This window comes from Mus caroli, unplaced genomic scaffold (genome assembly GCF_978045245.1).
Source record: "Mus caroli unplaced genomic scaffold, Mus_caroli_1 scaffold_9, whole genome shotgun sequence".
In the NCBI taxonomy this organism is placed as follows: domain Eukaryota; kingdom Metazoa; phylum Chordata; class Mammalia; order Rodentia; family Muridae; genus Mus; species Mus caroli.
In genome coordinates this window covers 7,731,303-7,747,226 of record NW_028227264.1, presented here as the reverse complement: position 1 = coordinate 7,747,226, position 15,924 = coordinate 7,731,303, and the positions used below count along the sequence as shown (strand labels likewise).

The following is a 15,924-nucleotide window of genomic DNA, read 5'->3' as shown; positions in this document are numbered from 1 at the left end:
TCAAACAAAAGACCATAATGTGGGACAGTCTATTTCACACCTCCACCTAGGAAAGAATGCCTGTTTTCCAATTTCTTTTAATGTCACAACTTTGTTCTCATTGTGCTCCTTTTTCTGTTGCTTTGATAGGTGTAAAGAAAAAGCAAACTCCTAAAAAAGGAAAAAGAAAGAAAGAAAATGACTTCTTTTTAAATATTAGCACTGCTTTTATTAATAGAATGCTATGGTAAGGTGTCGCCATCTGCTAAAAGTTATATAGAAAATCAGCAGAGTCTCAAAAGCAAGAGATGAACTGTGGCAGTATGCAGAATGAGTAGAATTTCTGGTTGACATAGAACATTTTGTGTTTTCTTTTACGGGGTGATTTTTGTCCTTGGTTGGTTTCTTGGGGTTTCAGGAGGACTCAAGCTGATGTGTTAGCGTTGTGTTCTTATGGCAAACTATCTGAGAAACTCCACTAAACAGAGATGGTTTGTCTTAGTTCATGGATTCAAGGGATTCAGCCCACGGTCACTAAGCACTGTACTCTCTGGACCTCTGCCACGGTGCAGCATCTTGGCACAAAACATGTGGCACATCAAAGCTGTTCACCTAACGGTGGGCAGGAGACACTCTTCCCTGCTGCAACACTGATGCCCTGAAAAGCAAATTTTCAATACAGGAGCTTTTGAGTGGGACTTATGAATCAAGTCATGGCCACTGAGAAGGCTGGAAGGGTGGGGGTGTTCTAGAATTTTTCTTTAGCAAGGATAAGTAGAAAAAGAGCCAAGCAGCGTCCTTTGACTTAGTGACCCCTGCTTTGTTAGGATCTTAATTTTGTCTCATTTGCTTCAAAGTTGGCAGGAGGATTAACGAAGCTGTGGGTGATGTGTTCCTTAGCCTTTCCTGTTCTCTCTTTTCCAGTGTGCCTGCTCAGTTCAGTATCCCTAGGGTGAAACTCCTTATTAGCAGCAGAGAAGCTGAACCTTGATGTGAACTGTCATGCACTACATGTGCCAGAAATAGTGTTTTAAGATTTAAAAAAAAGGGGGGGGGGGATTATGACCTCCTTCGGCCACTAACATACTGGATTTGTTTGTTTGTATGTTTGTTTTCTAGTTGTCTGTTCTTGCTTCCTTTGTGTCTTGTCTGTGTGCATGCTGGGAAATACAAGTCAGAATGGACAATTGAGAACTTCTACTTCAGAAATCCCACAGCACAGCAAGAGGGTCTTTTTATGTGGGTCTTACCTTCTCCCAAAGACTAAGTCTCTGCATTGTGTTGTCTATGGGAACCTGAAGTACTTTTGAGTGTGTGTGTGTGTGTGTGTGTGTGTGTGTGTACAGGTGCCCATGTTTGCTTTCGTTTTTATTCTTCCATAATTTTGATAATCCTTCAGTCTTGTGATCAAAGACAAGTTTATTTTTTATTATTTGTTAACCATTTTATTACCTGTCATCAATGGGACTGTTTCATTATTAGAACATGCATGGTGGGTGAAGGGCCAGTGTACTTTGGGAAATTGTGTAACTAAATGAAATTAGTTGTATCTACAACAGACTGAGCTTTCTCACCAGGAACTTTTCTTGGGTCAATACTTCTTCCTTAGCACGAGTACAATGTCTTGGCTCCCTCTTCAGAGGCAGCCTTAGGTAGCTGCAGTTGCCAGTGTTTCATTTACTGGATGGGGAAGCTGGGGGTGGGGTTGGGGGTGGAGGGTACGGCTGAATTGTACAGCGTTGGGGTGGAGAAAATTCAGAAGCATTTTGTCCTCTGTGCAGGATCCATGTGTAAATAACCCCATCTCTATTTTATTCATAGTTCTAACGGCAAGTCTGTGTCATGGTCTGAACCAGGTGGAAGACAGGCGCCCAAGGGACAGCATGTGTGGCAGCGCCTCTCTGTGCACGTGAAGACCAATGAGACGGCCTGTAACCAAACGGCCGTAATTAAACCCCTCACTAAAAGTTACCAAGGCTCTGGCAAGAGTCTGACCTTTTCAGACGCCAGCACCAAGACCCTTTACAATGTGGAGGAAGAGGACAATACCCCTTCAACTCACTTCAGCCCTCCCAGCAGCCCTTCCATGGTGGTGCACCGACGCGGGCCACCAGTAGCCACCACACCACCTCTGCCACCCCACCTTAGCGCAGAAGAGGCGCCCTTGTTCCTGGCTGATTCTGTCATCCCCAAGGGCTTGCCTCCTCCTCTCCCGCAGCAGCAACAGCAGCCGCCCCCTCAGCAGCCTCCGCAGCAGCCCAAATCCCTGATGGACCAGCTGCAAGGCGTGGTCACCAACTTTGGCTCTGGGATTCCAGACTTCCACGCGGTGCTGGCAGGCCCGGGGACACCAGGGAACGGGCTGCGCTCCCTGTACCCGCCCCCGCCTCCACCGCAACACCTGCAGATGTTGCCCCTGCAGCTGAGCACCTTCCGAGAGGAGCCCATCTCCCCTCCTGGGGAGGATGACGATGATGACAGCGAGAGGTTCAAGCTCCTGCAGGAGTTCGTGTACGAACGTGAAGGGAACACGGAGGAAGACGATCTGGAAGAGGAGGAGGACCTGCCTGCAGCCAGCAAGCTGACCCCTGAGGATTCGCCTGCCCTGACGCCCCCTTCTCCTTTCCGAGATTCCGTGGCCTCTGGCAGCTCAGTGCCCAGTTCCCCAGTGTCTGAGTCGGTGCTCTGCACCCCTCCAAATGTGACCTATGCCTCTGTCATTCTGAGGGACTACAAGCAAAGCTCTTCCACTCTGTAGTAAGCGGGGAGTATGCGTGGAGAAGCCAGAGATGCCAAGGAGTGTCAACCCTTCCAGAAATGTGTAGAAAGCAAGGGGGAGGAATGGGATGGAGGACCACAGTCTGCAGGGAAGAAAAAGGAAAGGAAAGGAAAGGAAAGGAAAGGAAAGGAAAAGGAAAGGAAAGGAAAGGAAAGGAAAGGAAAGGAAAGGAAAGGAAAGGAAAGGAAAGGAAAGGAAAGGAAAGGAAAGGAAAGGAAAACGATGCGGCTGCCTTAAAGAGGGAGAGGGAAGATGCCAACTGAACATTAGTCCCGGCCAGGATTGTGACTCTTGAATTATTCAAAAACCTTCTCTAGAAAGAAAGGGAATTATGACAAAGCACAATTCCATATGGTATGTAACTTTTATCGAAAAAAATAATAAAACGTAAAAATAAAATCAACAAAAATAATCTCTTCGTTTGCTCAGTCGTGCATACATATATCTGCCCACACTCTCGTGGTGAAACTAGAGACGGAGCGGGCCCTGCCATGGCGCCAGCTGAATCATAAACTCATCATCCCAGTGAGTGGATGAAGAGAGGGCAGGACATGGGGATTGGTTCGGACAACAGTTTCCATCACAGACCTTGTCTGTGCTGAGCCTGTAGACTCCTGGACTAAGGAAGACCCAGGAACTGACCTCATGAGGGTCCCGTTCCACTGCTGTGATCGAGTGCCAGCCTTTAGTCGCCCAGGATAAAGGCACAGTAACCTTTTGCATTTCTGTGATTCCCTGTGTTTAGGAAAATTAAAGTCTGAGCAAAGTCATCGCCAAAATGAGCTTCATCAGAAGTGCTATGGGGGGTAAAACAGAGAAGCGAGACGATATGTACGCACAGGGCCATGAACAAGGTGAGCGTACCAGCTTCTTCACAGATTCCATACTTGTGTACTGATACTTTTGGAGAGGAGTGTCAGAAGCCGTTTGTGAACTCACTTGCACTGTGCCAACCAGGTTCTCCACTGCCCTTCAGCAGAAGAGGACAAGCCGCATTGCCATGTTTTACCTTCCATTTACTGTAGCAAATAATACCAACCAGTTGGACTTCTAAGATTCAGTTTCAGTACAATGCGGTGCCACTGTTTCTCCCATGTGCTATGGAAATGAATCTATCTTTGAACTTAATGGCGTATTCATAGCAACTATTACTGGTTTAGATTTTTCCCCTATTGTCACAGGAGTCCCTGGAACTAGCAACTGAATGTGTTTTCCTGTGTTCCTTGTATACATGTGATTATGAAATTTGTGCCATTTAATGTCAATCTAGCTGCCACTAGAAAATCGTCTTTCAGATATAGTATAAATATTTTTATGTACCAGTGAGGTACCAGTGTCTCTCTGGAGGTTGGATCTGTGGTCTGATGTTTCTCATATGCAGCTTCGATGGGAATTCTTCTAAGTGGGAATTATTTTTCAGATATTTTATGAAATGAGAATGTTATTAATGAAGAAGTTTGAAAGGGCATTGTTTAAAAAGATCACCAAGCAGTGGGTGACAGTAAAGGGTCCATTTTTTATAACTTGCACACATTGTTATTAAAATGTAAGGTTGAAAGGGCAATATTTAGAATATTTCAGATATATTTTTAAAAAGTTTTTCCACAGATACTTGAGTTTCATGGTCTTCTAGTATGTAATAACACTCAAGTCCACCCAGAGTGTCTCAACTATCTGCTTGTCAATCATGCTTAATTTTTTTATTTTCATGCATTTTAATTTTTATGTTTTTGTTAGTGTCTCTTTCTTAAATCCTCACATTTACTACTATGTAATAGTCACATACATGTAATCCAGTTATTTCATCTTGACCCTGCCTTTTCTAACCCAAAAGAAAAAGAGTGTTCCTGTTATTTTTATTTCTTCTGTTATTTGTGGGATGAATCAAATCCCTTTAAATATCTTTGTTTATGCCTTATGTTCAGTCATTTTAATTTGCTTCCTTCATGTCGAAGCTGCTGATTTCTCAGCCAAAAAGCATCATTTTAGAATCTCCAAATGCCTAAAGCATCATAAGTTCGGAATTTAAGATCAACTCCTATGTCAGAGATGTGTTTCTTGTGTGTTGTCACATTCTACTGCCCAGTTTAGTGAATTCCTTTGCAAGAATTTTTGCCTTCTATTTTAAAGTTATTTTTAAGCATCTTTATTGTAAAGACCTCAAGAATTTAAATATTAGCTTCTGTGTTTTCACTGTGAAGAAACAGAATGAGAAATAACAGTACAGAGCTGGACATGGGGGTCCATGTCTTTAAGCCCAGCACTTGGAAGGCAGAGGCAGGTGGAGCTTTGTAAGTTTGAGACCAGCCTGCTTTATCCAAGAAATTCTAAGCTTAAATAGAGATACCCTGTTTCAAAACCAAAACACACAACAAAGATGATTCAGTGCTAAAAAGATGGGTTTCCACTAATTGAGAAACCTGTGAAAGAATACATATTCCTTCCTCTGTTCTTTTAAACTTGAAGCACTTACATACATCCTTCATTATTATGGGACTTGTGCATTCAGGGCTTTTTGTTGTTGTTGTTGTTATTGTTGTTTTGCAAGAATAGATGAGGCAATGTTTGCCTATTTAAATGCTCTAACAGGCAAGTTAACTCTAGGGTTTTGGTCTGAGACATTTGGTGAACACCTTCAACACTGATTAAAATATTACTGAATGCCTACTCTTGTCCTGATTATAAATTTTCCAGAATAAATAGAATATTAGCTCATATAATTGTTCAGAATTGGAGATGTACACATACATACCCTGTACCTAAAGGGCAAAATATCTTCACTGTAACGTGTGTGCTTCTACAAGGTGTTTTGCTTCTTGTAAAAGTGTTTTCCTTTGGCTTGTTACTGCCTTTTGTCAAATAGTCTTAATGATGCTGTATCATAATAAATATTTTCTATTTATTAAATGTGCATATTCGTTCTCTGAATTTAAGCATTATACTATTAGAAAAAAGCCAGTGTAAGAAATCATCCCAACAGTTTGATTTGCCTAGAACACACTTCCAAAGAGGAAGTTTGAAACATCACACAAAATATGCATGACAGGTCATAAAGTGCAACACAGTTTGACTTTGAGGACATGTGATCCAAAATTAGAATTTAAAGTCCCAAGATGTCCTTTGTCACTTATGCTTTGAAGAGAACAGGAAGGGTTATATCTTTAGTGTAGCTCTGGAGCCGTGGGTTCTACCTTTGTTCCACTGGAGCGCATCAAACTTTTCTGCCACCCAACTCACACTGGTAAGGGAATCTCATTTTCCAGCTCCTTAGTATTTTTCTATTCACACCAGGCTTAGTTCTACATTTTAATGAAGACATCACATACACACTTCCAAATAAATTGTGCTTTCATATTTTCTACAAGATCCTGGCATCTTCTATGTGTCCTATTCAAAAAGATGATGGGATGGGGGAGGGGGTGATACACCTGTGACAGTGCTGAAGAAGCAAGCTAACCATGAAGATACCATCCAGAAATTCATTGAGTCACTAAAGGATTTTTCAATGTGTCTGGTAAGCAGAATTTAAAAACAAACCAAAACCAAAACCAAAGGAAAAAAAAATTCCAGAAACAGAGTGAGAAGTGAAGTGAATAGGAAGGAAAAACAAAAGCAAAAAATAAAAACAGCAATAACAACAACAACAAAAAAAAACCCAATAAGCAGTAAAGTGAAATGAGCACAGAAGCCTCACTTGTATGATATCTGCAGAGGCTGTGGCTGTGTCCAGACACTACCGTGATGGGTAATTGCACCCTACTTTCTACTAGCTTATCCTAGATGCAAGTCAAAGAGCAAGGTATCAGCAAATAAACCTACATCAAACAGACACAGTGCTAGGTTCTTGACATTCATTTTCTTCCCAGCATCTCTGCCATGTGGATATTCTGGAGAACTGAAGTAAACTTGAACACACTCTTATCTAGCAACTAGTCCATCCATCAGAGCTTCAGTCAAATACCCCGACAGTACAGAGTATATGAACACCAGTGCTTACTCAGAGCTCAATCACATTCGTAGGAGCTGATCCATTTTTGCTAGGGATTCTAATTTCTGAGGCACTAGGGACAAAACTAGTATCCAGGAAAGGTGTGTTGTGAAGTAGTGAGAGTAGATTCATGACTTCCACACCTTTCCCAGCTCAATACTCCAAAAAAAAAAAAATAAGATCTTTATCAGGTCCATGGATCTATGTTTCTACCTACTGACCCTCATGCTGCCTTCTGGAATACATATTTTAATGAGAAACAGGCTCTCCCTTTAACAGAAGAAACTTCTGCCCCCCTTGGGCATCTGGTTCCCTTTCCTGGAGATGTGGAAGTGGTACTTGGTGTCTAGAGAGGCTCGGGAAGACAGAGTTAATCATAGAATAATGATTATTATCCCATAAATAATAATTTATTTATGTGGGGGAACTATAGGTAAGGCATAGACAGTTGTGATGGGACATCAGGGTGAGGCCACACATAGGACTCATGGGAAAGTGTGCACGGTCAGAGTTGGGGCAGGGGTCCATTACTGCAGAAATACATGTCTGCAGACAAAGGGAAAGGTAAAGTCAGTTATGTCTGAAGAACAAGAAGATGAGTATGAAGTCTAACTAGTATCATATTCTTGAAACTGGATCCATCTCATCTGGGGTTTTACTTGGGAAGGATATTGGGTAAGTAACAAGGGAAAGAAAGTTGAGAACGGAGGAATACAAACACTGAAAAGAAATGTTCCAGTAAAGCTGAAGTCTTCACATCAGTGGTGCAGGTCTCTTGCTAAGACAACTGACTCCAGACCCAGTTGACAAACCACAGAATTTTAATTCAAACTTATCACACAGACACTTCCAATAGAATCTTTAGGGATCTCACACTCTCCAGAGAAGCATCACAATCCTGGTCTTCATTGCAAACATTTCTCTCACATTCTTATAATCCAGGCTCCCATAAAACAATCCACTAAATCCTGACCTCAATATCTTTTCCAGCCTTATGCTCCAAGAACTTCTACGATCCTCCCTAAAACTACATGGTTAGGTCTGGCACAGGGATGACTTATTTCTAGACCCGATGTCTGTTCCAGTAAAATTTATAATGCTGTGATAAAACACAGTGGTCAAAAGCAACTTGTTGAAGAAGGGCTTTACTTGGCTTACCCTCATCATCACTGTTCATCATGAAGGGAACTGGAGGCAGGTAACTGAAGGTAGGAAGTAAACCAGGGGCCACTTAAAGCTTTGCTCTCCATCTACTTATTTATATAATCCAGAACCATCTTTCCCAGGAGCAGCACGGTCCCTAGTGGGCTGGGCCTTCCCACCTTAATCAAGAGAATGTCCTACACACTCGCCTTCAGACCATTTGATGGGGTCATTTTCCTTAAGTGAGTTTCCCTTAATTGAGAAAACTCTTAATTGAGAAAACTCTAGCTTGTGTCAAGTTGACAAAAAACAAAAACAAAAACAAACAAACAAAAAACCAAAAACTAAAAACTGAAAAACAAAACCAAAACTAACCAGTACAAAAAGTATTTGACAGAATCTAAGAATTGGAAGTAAACCATGAAAATTATTTTAAATTAGTTTCTATTTTGTTTGGAACCCCTTGCTTTGTACCCTGTTGTGGGCGGCAGTACAGTGTTTATTGCCTACAACTATTGTGCCAAAGGAGAAGGCAGACAACCTAGACAGGGGCAGAGCATATCCAAAGCCACTTGTTAGCACATGTCACTGGGGAGAGAGAAGAAGTCAAGTGCAGTAGCAGAAGGAATCCAGGGACCAGAAATGCCTCGAACAAAGATGGGCAAGAAGGCAGTGGTATCTGATGAAACTCCCAATAAGAACGTGCTTTTGGTGACAAGTGTAGAGGACATCCCTGTTGGCCAAGGTTTCTTTCAAAAGGTCTACCACATTAGGGTTTTTTGCTGTTGTCTCCCTGAGAATGCTTTCTAGGGACCAGGATCTTGCAGTGCATCTCATAAAGGAAGGCTGCAGCTATCAGAAAACTTCTCATTTTCATTATGCTGCGCCTTAATCTGCCATTCCCCCAGTGCCCTGGCTGCTAACAGGGGTGTGAGCAAACTTAGTCCACAGTACTCAGGGCATCCTATCAGCTACTTGGATCTGGTGGCTATGTTTGGTGGCTATGTTTGTGGTTTTGTCTAGAAGCCAGAGAGTGCTGCCTTTACTGTCCTAGTTGTTTTATTTCTGACCCCTGGTCAGGCCTTTGCTGTTATATTCTAAATTTAGAATGTTCTTTAAAACCAATGTTATGTCCAGAGCCACACATAATACAACACACATACTTGGAGTCACTCTAGCTGTTATTCCAATATAGCCACTTCAGAGGTTCTCTTAGTGGTTTGGCACATTTTGAGCTCTAGCCTAGCTCAGAGCCACTATCACACAGAATCTATTTTTACTATACAAAATAAACATCTTCTTTGGTTGACTTTCTGCAGTGGCCGACCCCTTCCTCCAGGAGGAGGGGATTTGAGTAGAACTAATATTGTACTGTAGAAGTAGTGTATTGGGGTAGCAATCTCTGGGAACCCCTAGGAATGGGGGAAAAAGAGGGCATGAGAAGCATTCAGCAAATAGTCACTTACAATATAGATTGCAACCAATGGAAATAGGCTCTATCTTCTGGGAATTCTGAGAGACAGGGAATGAGATACCTACAACTGTTCTTACTCCAGAGAATTTATCTACCATTTCACTAGTGGTGTTCAGGGCTTCTTGAGATGGAGGTGCAGAATGATGCCCAGTTTCTCCCAGGTTGTCCTGTATGCCTGCTCCTCATCCCAGAAAACATCTTCATGTCAGAGATCTGATGGTGACAGTTGGACATGAATGTTGGCCTTTTGGAGAAAGGTGAGTTCTAAGGTGATTTATGGATATTAGCAATAGCATCTGCTGTATGGATGCTTACCACAGTTCATAGGGAGGGGTAGATGATAAAACAATCAATCAGAGGCAGATAGACAGATAATAAATAGAGATATGTTTACAGAAATAGACTCAAGTACAGCTAGAGGTGTAAAAACAGAGGTCTATAGAGCACAAAGCAACTACACTGGAAAGAGGCACTTATAGACTATTCCTCATGATAGGAGAATCACCACAAGAGATTACAATAAAGTTTGCTTTAACTATGCCTGCTGTTAGTCTAGGAGTTATTCCTTTACAATAATTCCTTCTAATTTGTCATCTTTCATTTAAAAAGTAGTAAAATATATTGTAGGAATCCCTAAAGTACACCATCTTCAGTCACCATGTGGGAATATTGTCGCTGTAGTTACTTTTCTTTTCAGTGGTTTTATGTATTTTTTAAGTTTAAAATTATACTTAGTCATTAATTTATTCATTTTATGTGGAACATGCACATGGGGATCAGAGGACAATTTGTGGGAGTTAGGTCTCTTCTTCTATCATATGGATAATGCGAATCCAACTCAAGTTATCTCTTGGCACCTAGCACCATAACCCAGTAAGTCATTTTATCAGTCCATACATTTTCTTTAAAAAGATTTATTTTATATTTAATTGTACATATGCATGTATATGTGTATATATGAGTTATGCCACATGTGTATGGGTTTCCACTGAGGGAAGAAGAAGGTATTGGATCCTCAGAATCTGGGTTTATATGTAGTTGAATACTTCTCCAAATGGATGCTGAGAAGTCTGGTCCTCTGCAAGAGGACCAGGTGTTCTTAACCACTGAGCTTTCTCTCCAGCCTTGTAAGTTCTCTATTGACAGACTAAGAACCATTTTTACTGTATAATTGTGCTTGATTTTTATAAATCTATCATTATGGCTTAGAGCAGGCTTTAAGCAGAGCTGTGGTACTATGTAGTAAGCTCAAGTTCTCCACTTTACATACCCACAACCCAACAACATGTTGAGAGTTAACTCTATTGAGCTTCCCAACTGAAGCTAAAATGCAAAGCATCCTAGCTTACAGACCAATAGGCTTTGAGAATTAGGCTATGGAAAGGGGAAAGAAAAGAGAAGCAAAATAAAGAAAAGAAAAGCATAAGAAGGGAGAATACAATTGGTGAGGTGTAACCATGTGGCTTCAGTGGTCAGGAGTGAGTCTGTACCAACACATGAACAGTCAAACCAGGAAAAGGTCGGTAGCTTTATGGGAGCTACAGGAGTGAAAATGAGCAAAAAGTCTTCAGGGAGCAGCAACAACTGAAAGAGCATAGCATACACACACAATACAAACTCTGAACTGAAGTGGGAAATACCATGTCTCCATGTGTTGCACACTACGACTATGTGTGTCTGATTAAGCAGATCTCCTCAGTGTTCACAACCTAAAAACACATAAGGCATGTCTTCTGCTATCATCAAAGCAGCTATTCTTGTATCTTATGGTTTATGTAACCATCCTCCTATTATGACATAGCCTGATCATTTCTAATTCTCTAAATCTCGTGAATAGTATGAGGAATTATTTCATGCCAAGAAATATATCTCTATATCTATCTATATATATTCACATATATATCATTTAGACTAGCCTATGAGATTACTTTACCAGTTATTTAATAACAATTGTTATTTATTCCATGCCAAATACTATGTGTTTTATACCACCTAAGATATGACACCCTGGAAGATAGGTTCAATTCAGAAATGTGAAAATGGAGGTCCAAAGATGGAGAGTTAATGTAGAACTCCAAAGTCTGTGTCTGTAACCATATTATGATTAAAAAATGCTTTAAATTTTATGCCTATTTTGACACAAATAAGTACATTTAGCATAAATAATAATAGATATAAATTTTACATTGCCTATGTTAAAATGAAAAAGTATGAGTTATCTCCACAAAGTCTGCTAGAGTCTATGGATCTGTGGAAGCTTGTCTAATTACACGGCCTCAATTACTTCCATGTATTATCTCAAGATGAAAGCTACTTAATATCACAGTGTCTTTTCAGTAATTTGTGAAGACACAAGAAAAATACTTGACTAAAGGAGATTTATGATAACAATTTTATCCTACATTATTAATTGTTATTAATTTTAATAAAGTGTGTTCTGTCTAAAACATGTTTACTTAGAACTTCAGGAAGGATTATTTTTACTTAATAGGTCACTGTGCATTACAGAATATTCACTAAAAGACTTTATAGTATAAAAAAGAGGGGGAAAGTTAGAGAAAATTACTTCTCCTCTCAAAATATGAAATTTACATGGGAGATACAAAAATAAGTCACCTAAATTCTTAATAAAAACTACCTAGCAACTATCAGCTAGAGGTTACAATTATGCAGATTAACATTAAACTCTCTGCAGATTAGCTATCTTTTATAACTAAGCAAAACTCTTGCTTTTAATAGAACAATCTCATTTCACAGACTCAATACATAAATGGTTTTGCACTGGAGAAGTATATATGAGTTGGAGGAAGGGAATCTGCAAGACTCCCAGGCTGAAAATCTTCAGCTACACTCAAAATTAGCTGTTTTAAGAGAAGTCTGGTATGACTGTCCTCTGAGAAGCTCTACCAGCAGCTGACTGAGACAAATGCAGGTACTTACAGCCAACCACTGGACTGAGGTCAGCGACCCCTATGAAAGAGTTAGGGGAAGGATTGAAGAAACTGAAGGGGACAGCAACCTCATAGGAAGACCAACCTTGTCAACTAACCTGGAACCCTGGGTACTCCCAGAGACCAAGCCACCAATTACAAAGCATACACAGGCTGGTCCATGGCCACAGGCACATAGGTAGCACTTATCTGGCCTTAGTGAGAGAGGAGGAGGAGCCTAATACTGTTCAGATATGATGCCCCAGGGAAGAGGGATGCCTGAGGCTGGGGTGGGGAAAGTGAGGGTGTGGGGGTGGAGAGTGGGGCTGGGTTGGTAGAGGAGCACCCTCTCAGAGGCAAAGGGGAGGAAAGATGGGGTCAAGAACTCCAGGAAGGGGGACCTGGAGGGCAGTCAACATGTGGAATGTTAATGAATAAAATAATCAGTTTTTTAAAAAAGTTAGCTGTTTTGGTCTTGGATATATCATGTGACTTTTTTACATCTCTACATTTGTTTAATCATCACAGGTATGAGTTCAAGGACTCAGTGAAGATGAATGTCTGCTCCATCCAGAACAGTCAATCATTGGTACTGTTTGATCTATACTACTGGTTAAGGGGGGCATAATCAATTTTGCCAATCATGATAGTCTAGGTTATACTGGAGATGGAACAGTGAGACAGAAGTAATGAAGCATGAAAGAGAGGAAGTAGAACACCTTTCTTCAAAAGGTAACAGACAGGTTGCACCAATCTCCTACATGCTAGTAAGAATCCTTGGTGGATCATGAGGTCTCTACATCTGCGTAAGCTTCAAGGTTGTGCGGTATACCAAAAATCATTTTCTTCACTTCTCCCACCCCTTGGCTTTAGAGGTCAGTTAAATATTACCTGAAGCTCAACTGTTAGGGAGACTGGCCATAAATGGTGAACACGATTCATCGTCACTTCTACAGTAGTTAGTTAGACCCAGTCATGATTCAAACAAGTAGGGTTTAGGTATAACAAGCAAGTGATGTGGGGTCAATACTGAGGCCCACAACATCAAAGCTGTGTAATCAAAGCATTCAATCCTGGTCATTCATTAGATTCCCCCCATGATGCACTTCCAGTAGCATGTAGGGAATTTGTTAGCACAAGTCTTTACAAATACTTTTATTGGTTCTTTGAGAATTGCATACAACATATATTGATTACGCACACCTTCCACTCATCCCAGATCAACCTTCCCCATCCTTACTTGGAGTTTTCTTCTTCTTTCTTTAAACTAATTCAGTGCAATTTGCGTGAGCCAAAAATGCCTGCCCTAGTCTTAACATTAGTATTTCAAAAGGAATTGTATGTGCATTTTAGTCAGATCTTTCCCTAGTTGTTTCCTCTTAGTCATTTCTGCACGCTAGAAATCATTTTAAAATTTAACTGCATAGATGGTTCCAAAGCTCAGCTCAGGGCACAGACTGGCAGTCTCCAAAGTCCTTGGCGTCTTCTGAATTCCCTGCTTCCTTCCTTCTTTTCTGCTTTTTCACTCCTTTTCCACTCCTTCTCTTGCAAACCCTTTCCCTCTGGTCTTGTCTCCTGTTCTATCTTCACACTGTTTTCCTTCACACACAATTCATGTGTTTACTTTGCCCCCAAACTAGCTCATATTCAGGATCTGAAATCAATACTCACTAACTCTTCTATTTGAAAGAGGTTAACCTAAGTCTTTGCTTCCGACATCTTTGCCTTTTGTCATTTCTACATGGGTCTCATCCCTATGATTACTCTGATTCAAGATGTAACTGTCACAGAAACACATTTATTCCCTTTAACTAAAATCAGCTAAAAGAAAGAGCTTGTATCTATTTTATTTTAACACTTTTTAATTTTTTAGATGTAACAAATTAAAAAGCCTTAAAATGAAAAGAAAAGCTCTAATGTCTACTATCAAGCAAAAGCATTGTGAGTCCTTGTATGAATTTCAGAGTTTATTCACCTCCATGAACACACGCATTTCTATGTCCCTTTAATGGCTTCTAGACTCCATTTGGTACTCAGAACATGGACCAGGGAAGTTGAGCAGGTTCTGCTCTGTGTTCAAGCAGAAAGCAGCCAAATCCTGTTTTAAACACTTTCTCTCTGGAATACAGGAGCTGCTCCATCCTCCCAGCATGCACATCAGAAAGCGCAGATGTCGATTGCTCAAGTCTGTGTCAGGTAATGGCCACCAGGGGAACAGAATGGGGCTGCTGTGAGCTGTGCTTGCCTCTGGCTTTGCTTAATTAAGTTAGGACCACAAAGTAGGAACTACATCGGAGATGCAGAAGATCTCAATTAGACAAAAAGTTGACATCTGAGCCTTGTACTTATTTTATGCCTACACCTTCTTTAGTGAGAAATGACTAGTTTCAACCCAGATCTCTGGGCAGCATTTTTGCAATATTTTCTTGGGTAATGGGTTCCTGTCCATATCTTTGACCTGACATGAACCTGTTTCCCACAAACCCACTAATCCTGTCACCTCTCAATGCACACACTTCAGGAGAAAGGGGCTAAAAGGAGCTGTTGCCGTGTACAGAAGAAAAACAAAACAAATTATAAAGAGTATCTACACTACATATCTTGCAAGCACTTTAAAAAAGGTAATAATAGAGCAAATTTGATTGACCCCTTGCTCAGGACTCCATGATGAATACCTCTGTGAACCCAACCCAAACCCCACAATTTCAGACATGAAAATAATGCATATGAGGCCCAGGTGCTGACAATATTTTATTGCAGACTGATGGGTTTTAATGAAATCAAAGACTCTCTAGTTAGAGTCCTTAGTTAGAATTAACCTCTTTCACTCTTAAGCACCAGTAGCATCTTTCTAGTCTTTCTAGTCTTGCACGACATGTTCCAACAGTAGCATAATTACGTTTTTCTCAAAAAACCATATTGTGTCTAATGCTTGTTTGTAACATAGTGAAGCCTTGTTGAGGCTTTTGTATGCCAAGTACAAATAGTAAGTGCTGGTGGCCTTAAACCAAGTTGGAAATGAAGTAATTGGAGAAATTTCTTGTCTCTCTCCCTATGTCTCACATGATTGACACTGGGTAGGTGGTAGTTAGTGATTATTAATGAATAAAGTAACAAATGAATGAATAAATATTTTAAATAATTTTTACATACACACATATTTTATATATGCATTTATGTTATGCCCTATACCTCAAATATATATGTGTGTGTGTGTGTGTGTGTGTGTATTCAGAGAGGAGATTGTGAGGCAGAAAGAGACTAATAGAAAGGAAAATAGAGATGGACAAAGTGAATGAAGTGGTAAGAGACTTAATGTAGTCAACATGCTAAATACACTTGAAAGAATTTTTTTCATAAAACCAATTGCCATGTACAATGAATATATGCCAATACAATTTTTATTGTTTTTTCTTTAATCTTTCTTTACAGTCTAGTCTTTACCTCCCTCTCTGTCTGCACTCTGACTACTCCACATCCCATTCCTCCTCCCCACCTCCTCCCCCATCTCCAAGAGGATGTCCCTAACCCCCACCCCAACCCCATCAGGCCTCCCCACTCCCTGGGGTCTCAAGTCTCTTGAGGGTTAGGTGCATCTTCTCTCACTGAGTCAAGACCTGGGAAGTCCTTT

The 15,924-nt window shown here is 40.7% G+C and overlaps 1 protein-coding gene across 3 annotated transcripts in view; it reads left to right on the top strand.

Annotated features, from left to right (window-relative positions):
- Positions 1 to 5,626, top strand: part of Grm1 (glutamate metabotropic receptor 1) — a 410,258-nt gene extending 404,632 nt beyond the window's left edge. For 2 of the 3 annotated variants that reach the window (XM_021174013.2, XM_029482994.2), the window contains one exon: positions 1,801 to 5,626. In XM_021174013.2, coding sequence (XP_021029672.1) covers positions 1,801 to 2,737 — 937 coding nt within the window. In that variant the 3' untranslated portion in view covers positions 2,738 to 5,626. The remainder of the gene's footprint in view (positions 1 to 1,800) is intronic. The other variant, XM_021174014.2, reaches the window with a different exon arrangement.
- Positions 5,627 to 15,924: the final 10,298 nt, after the last annotated feature.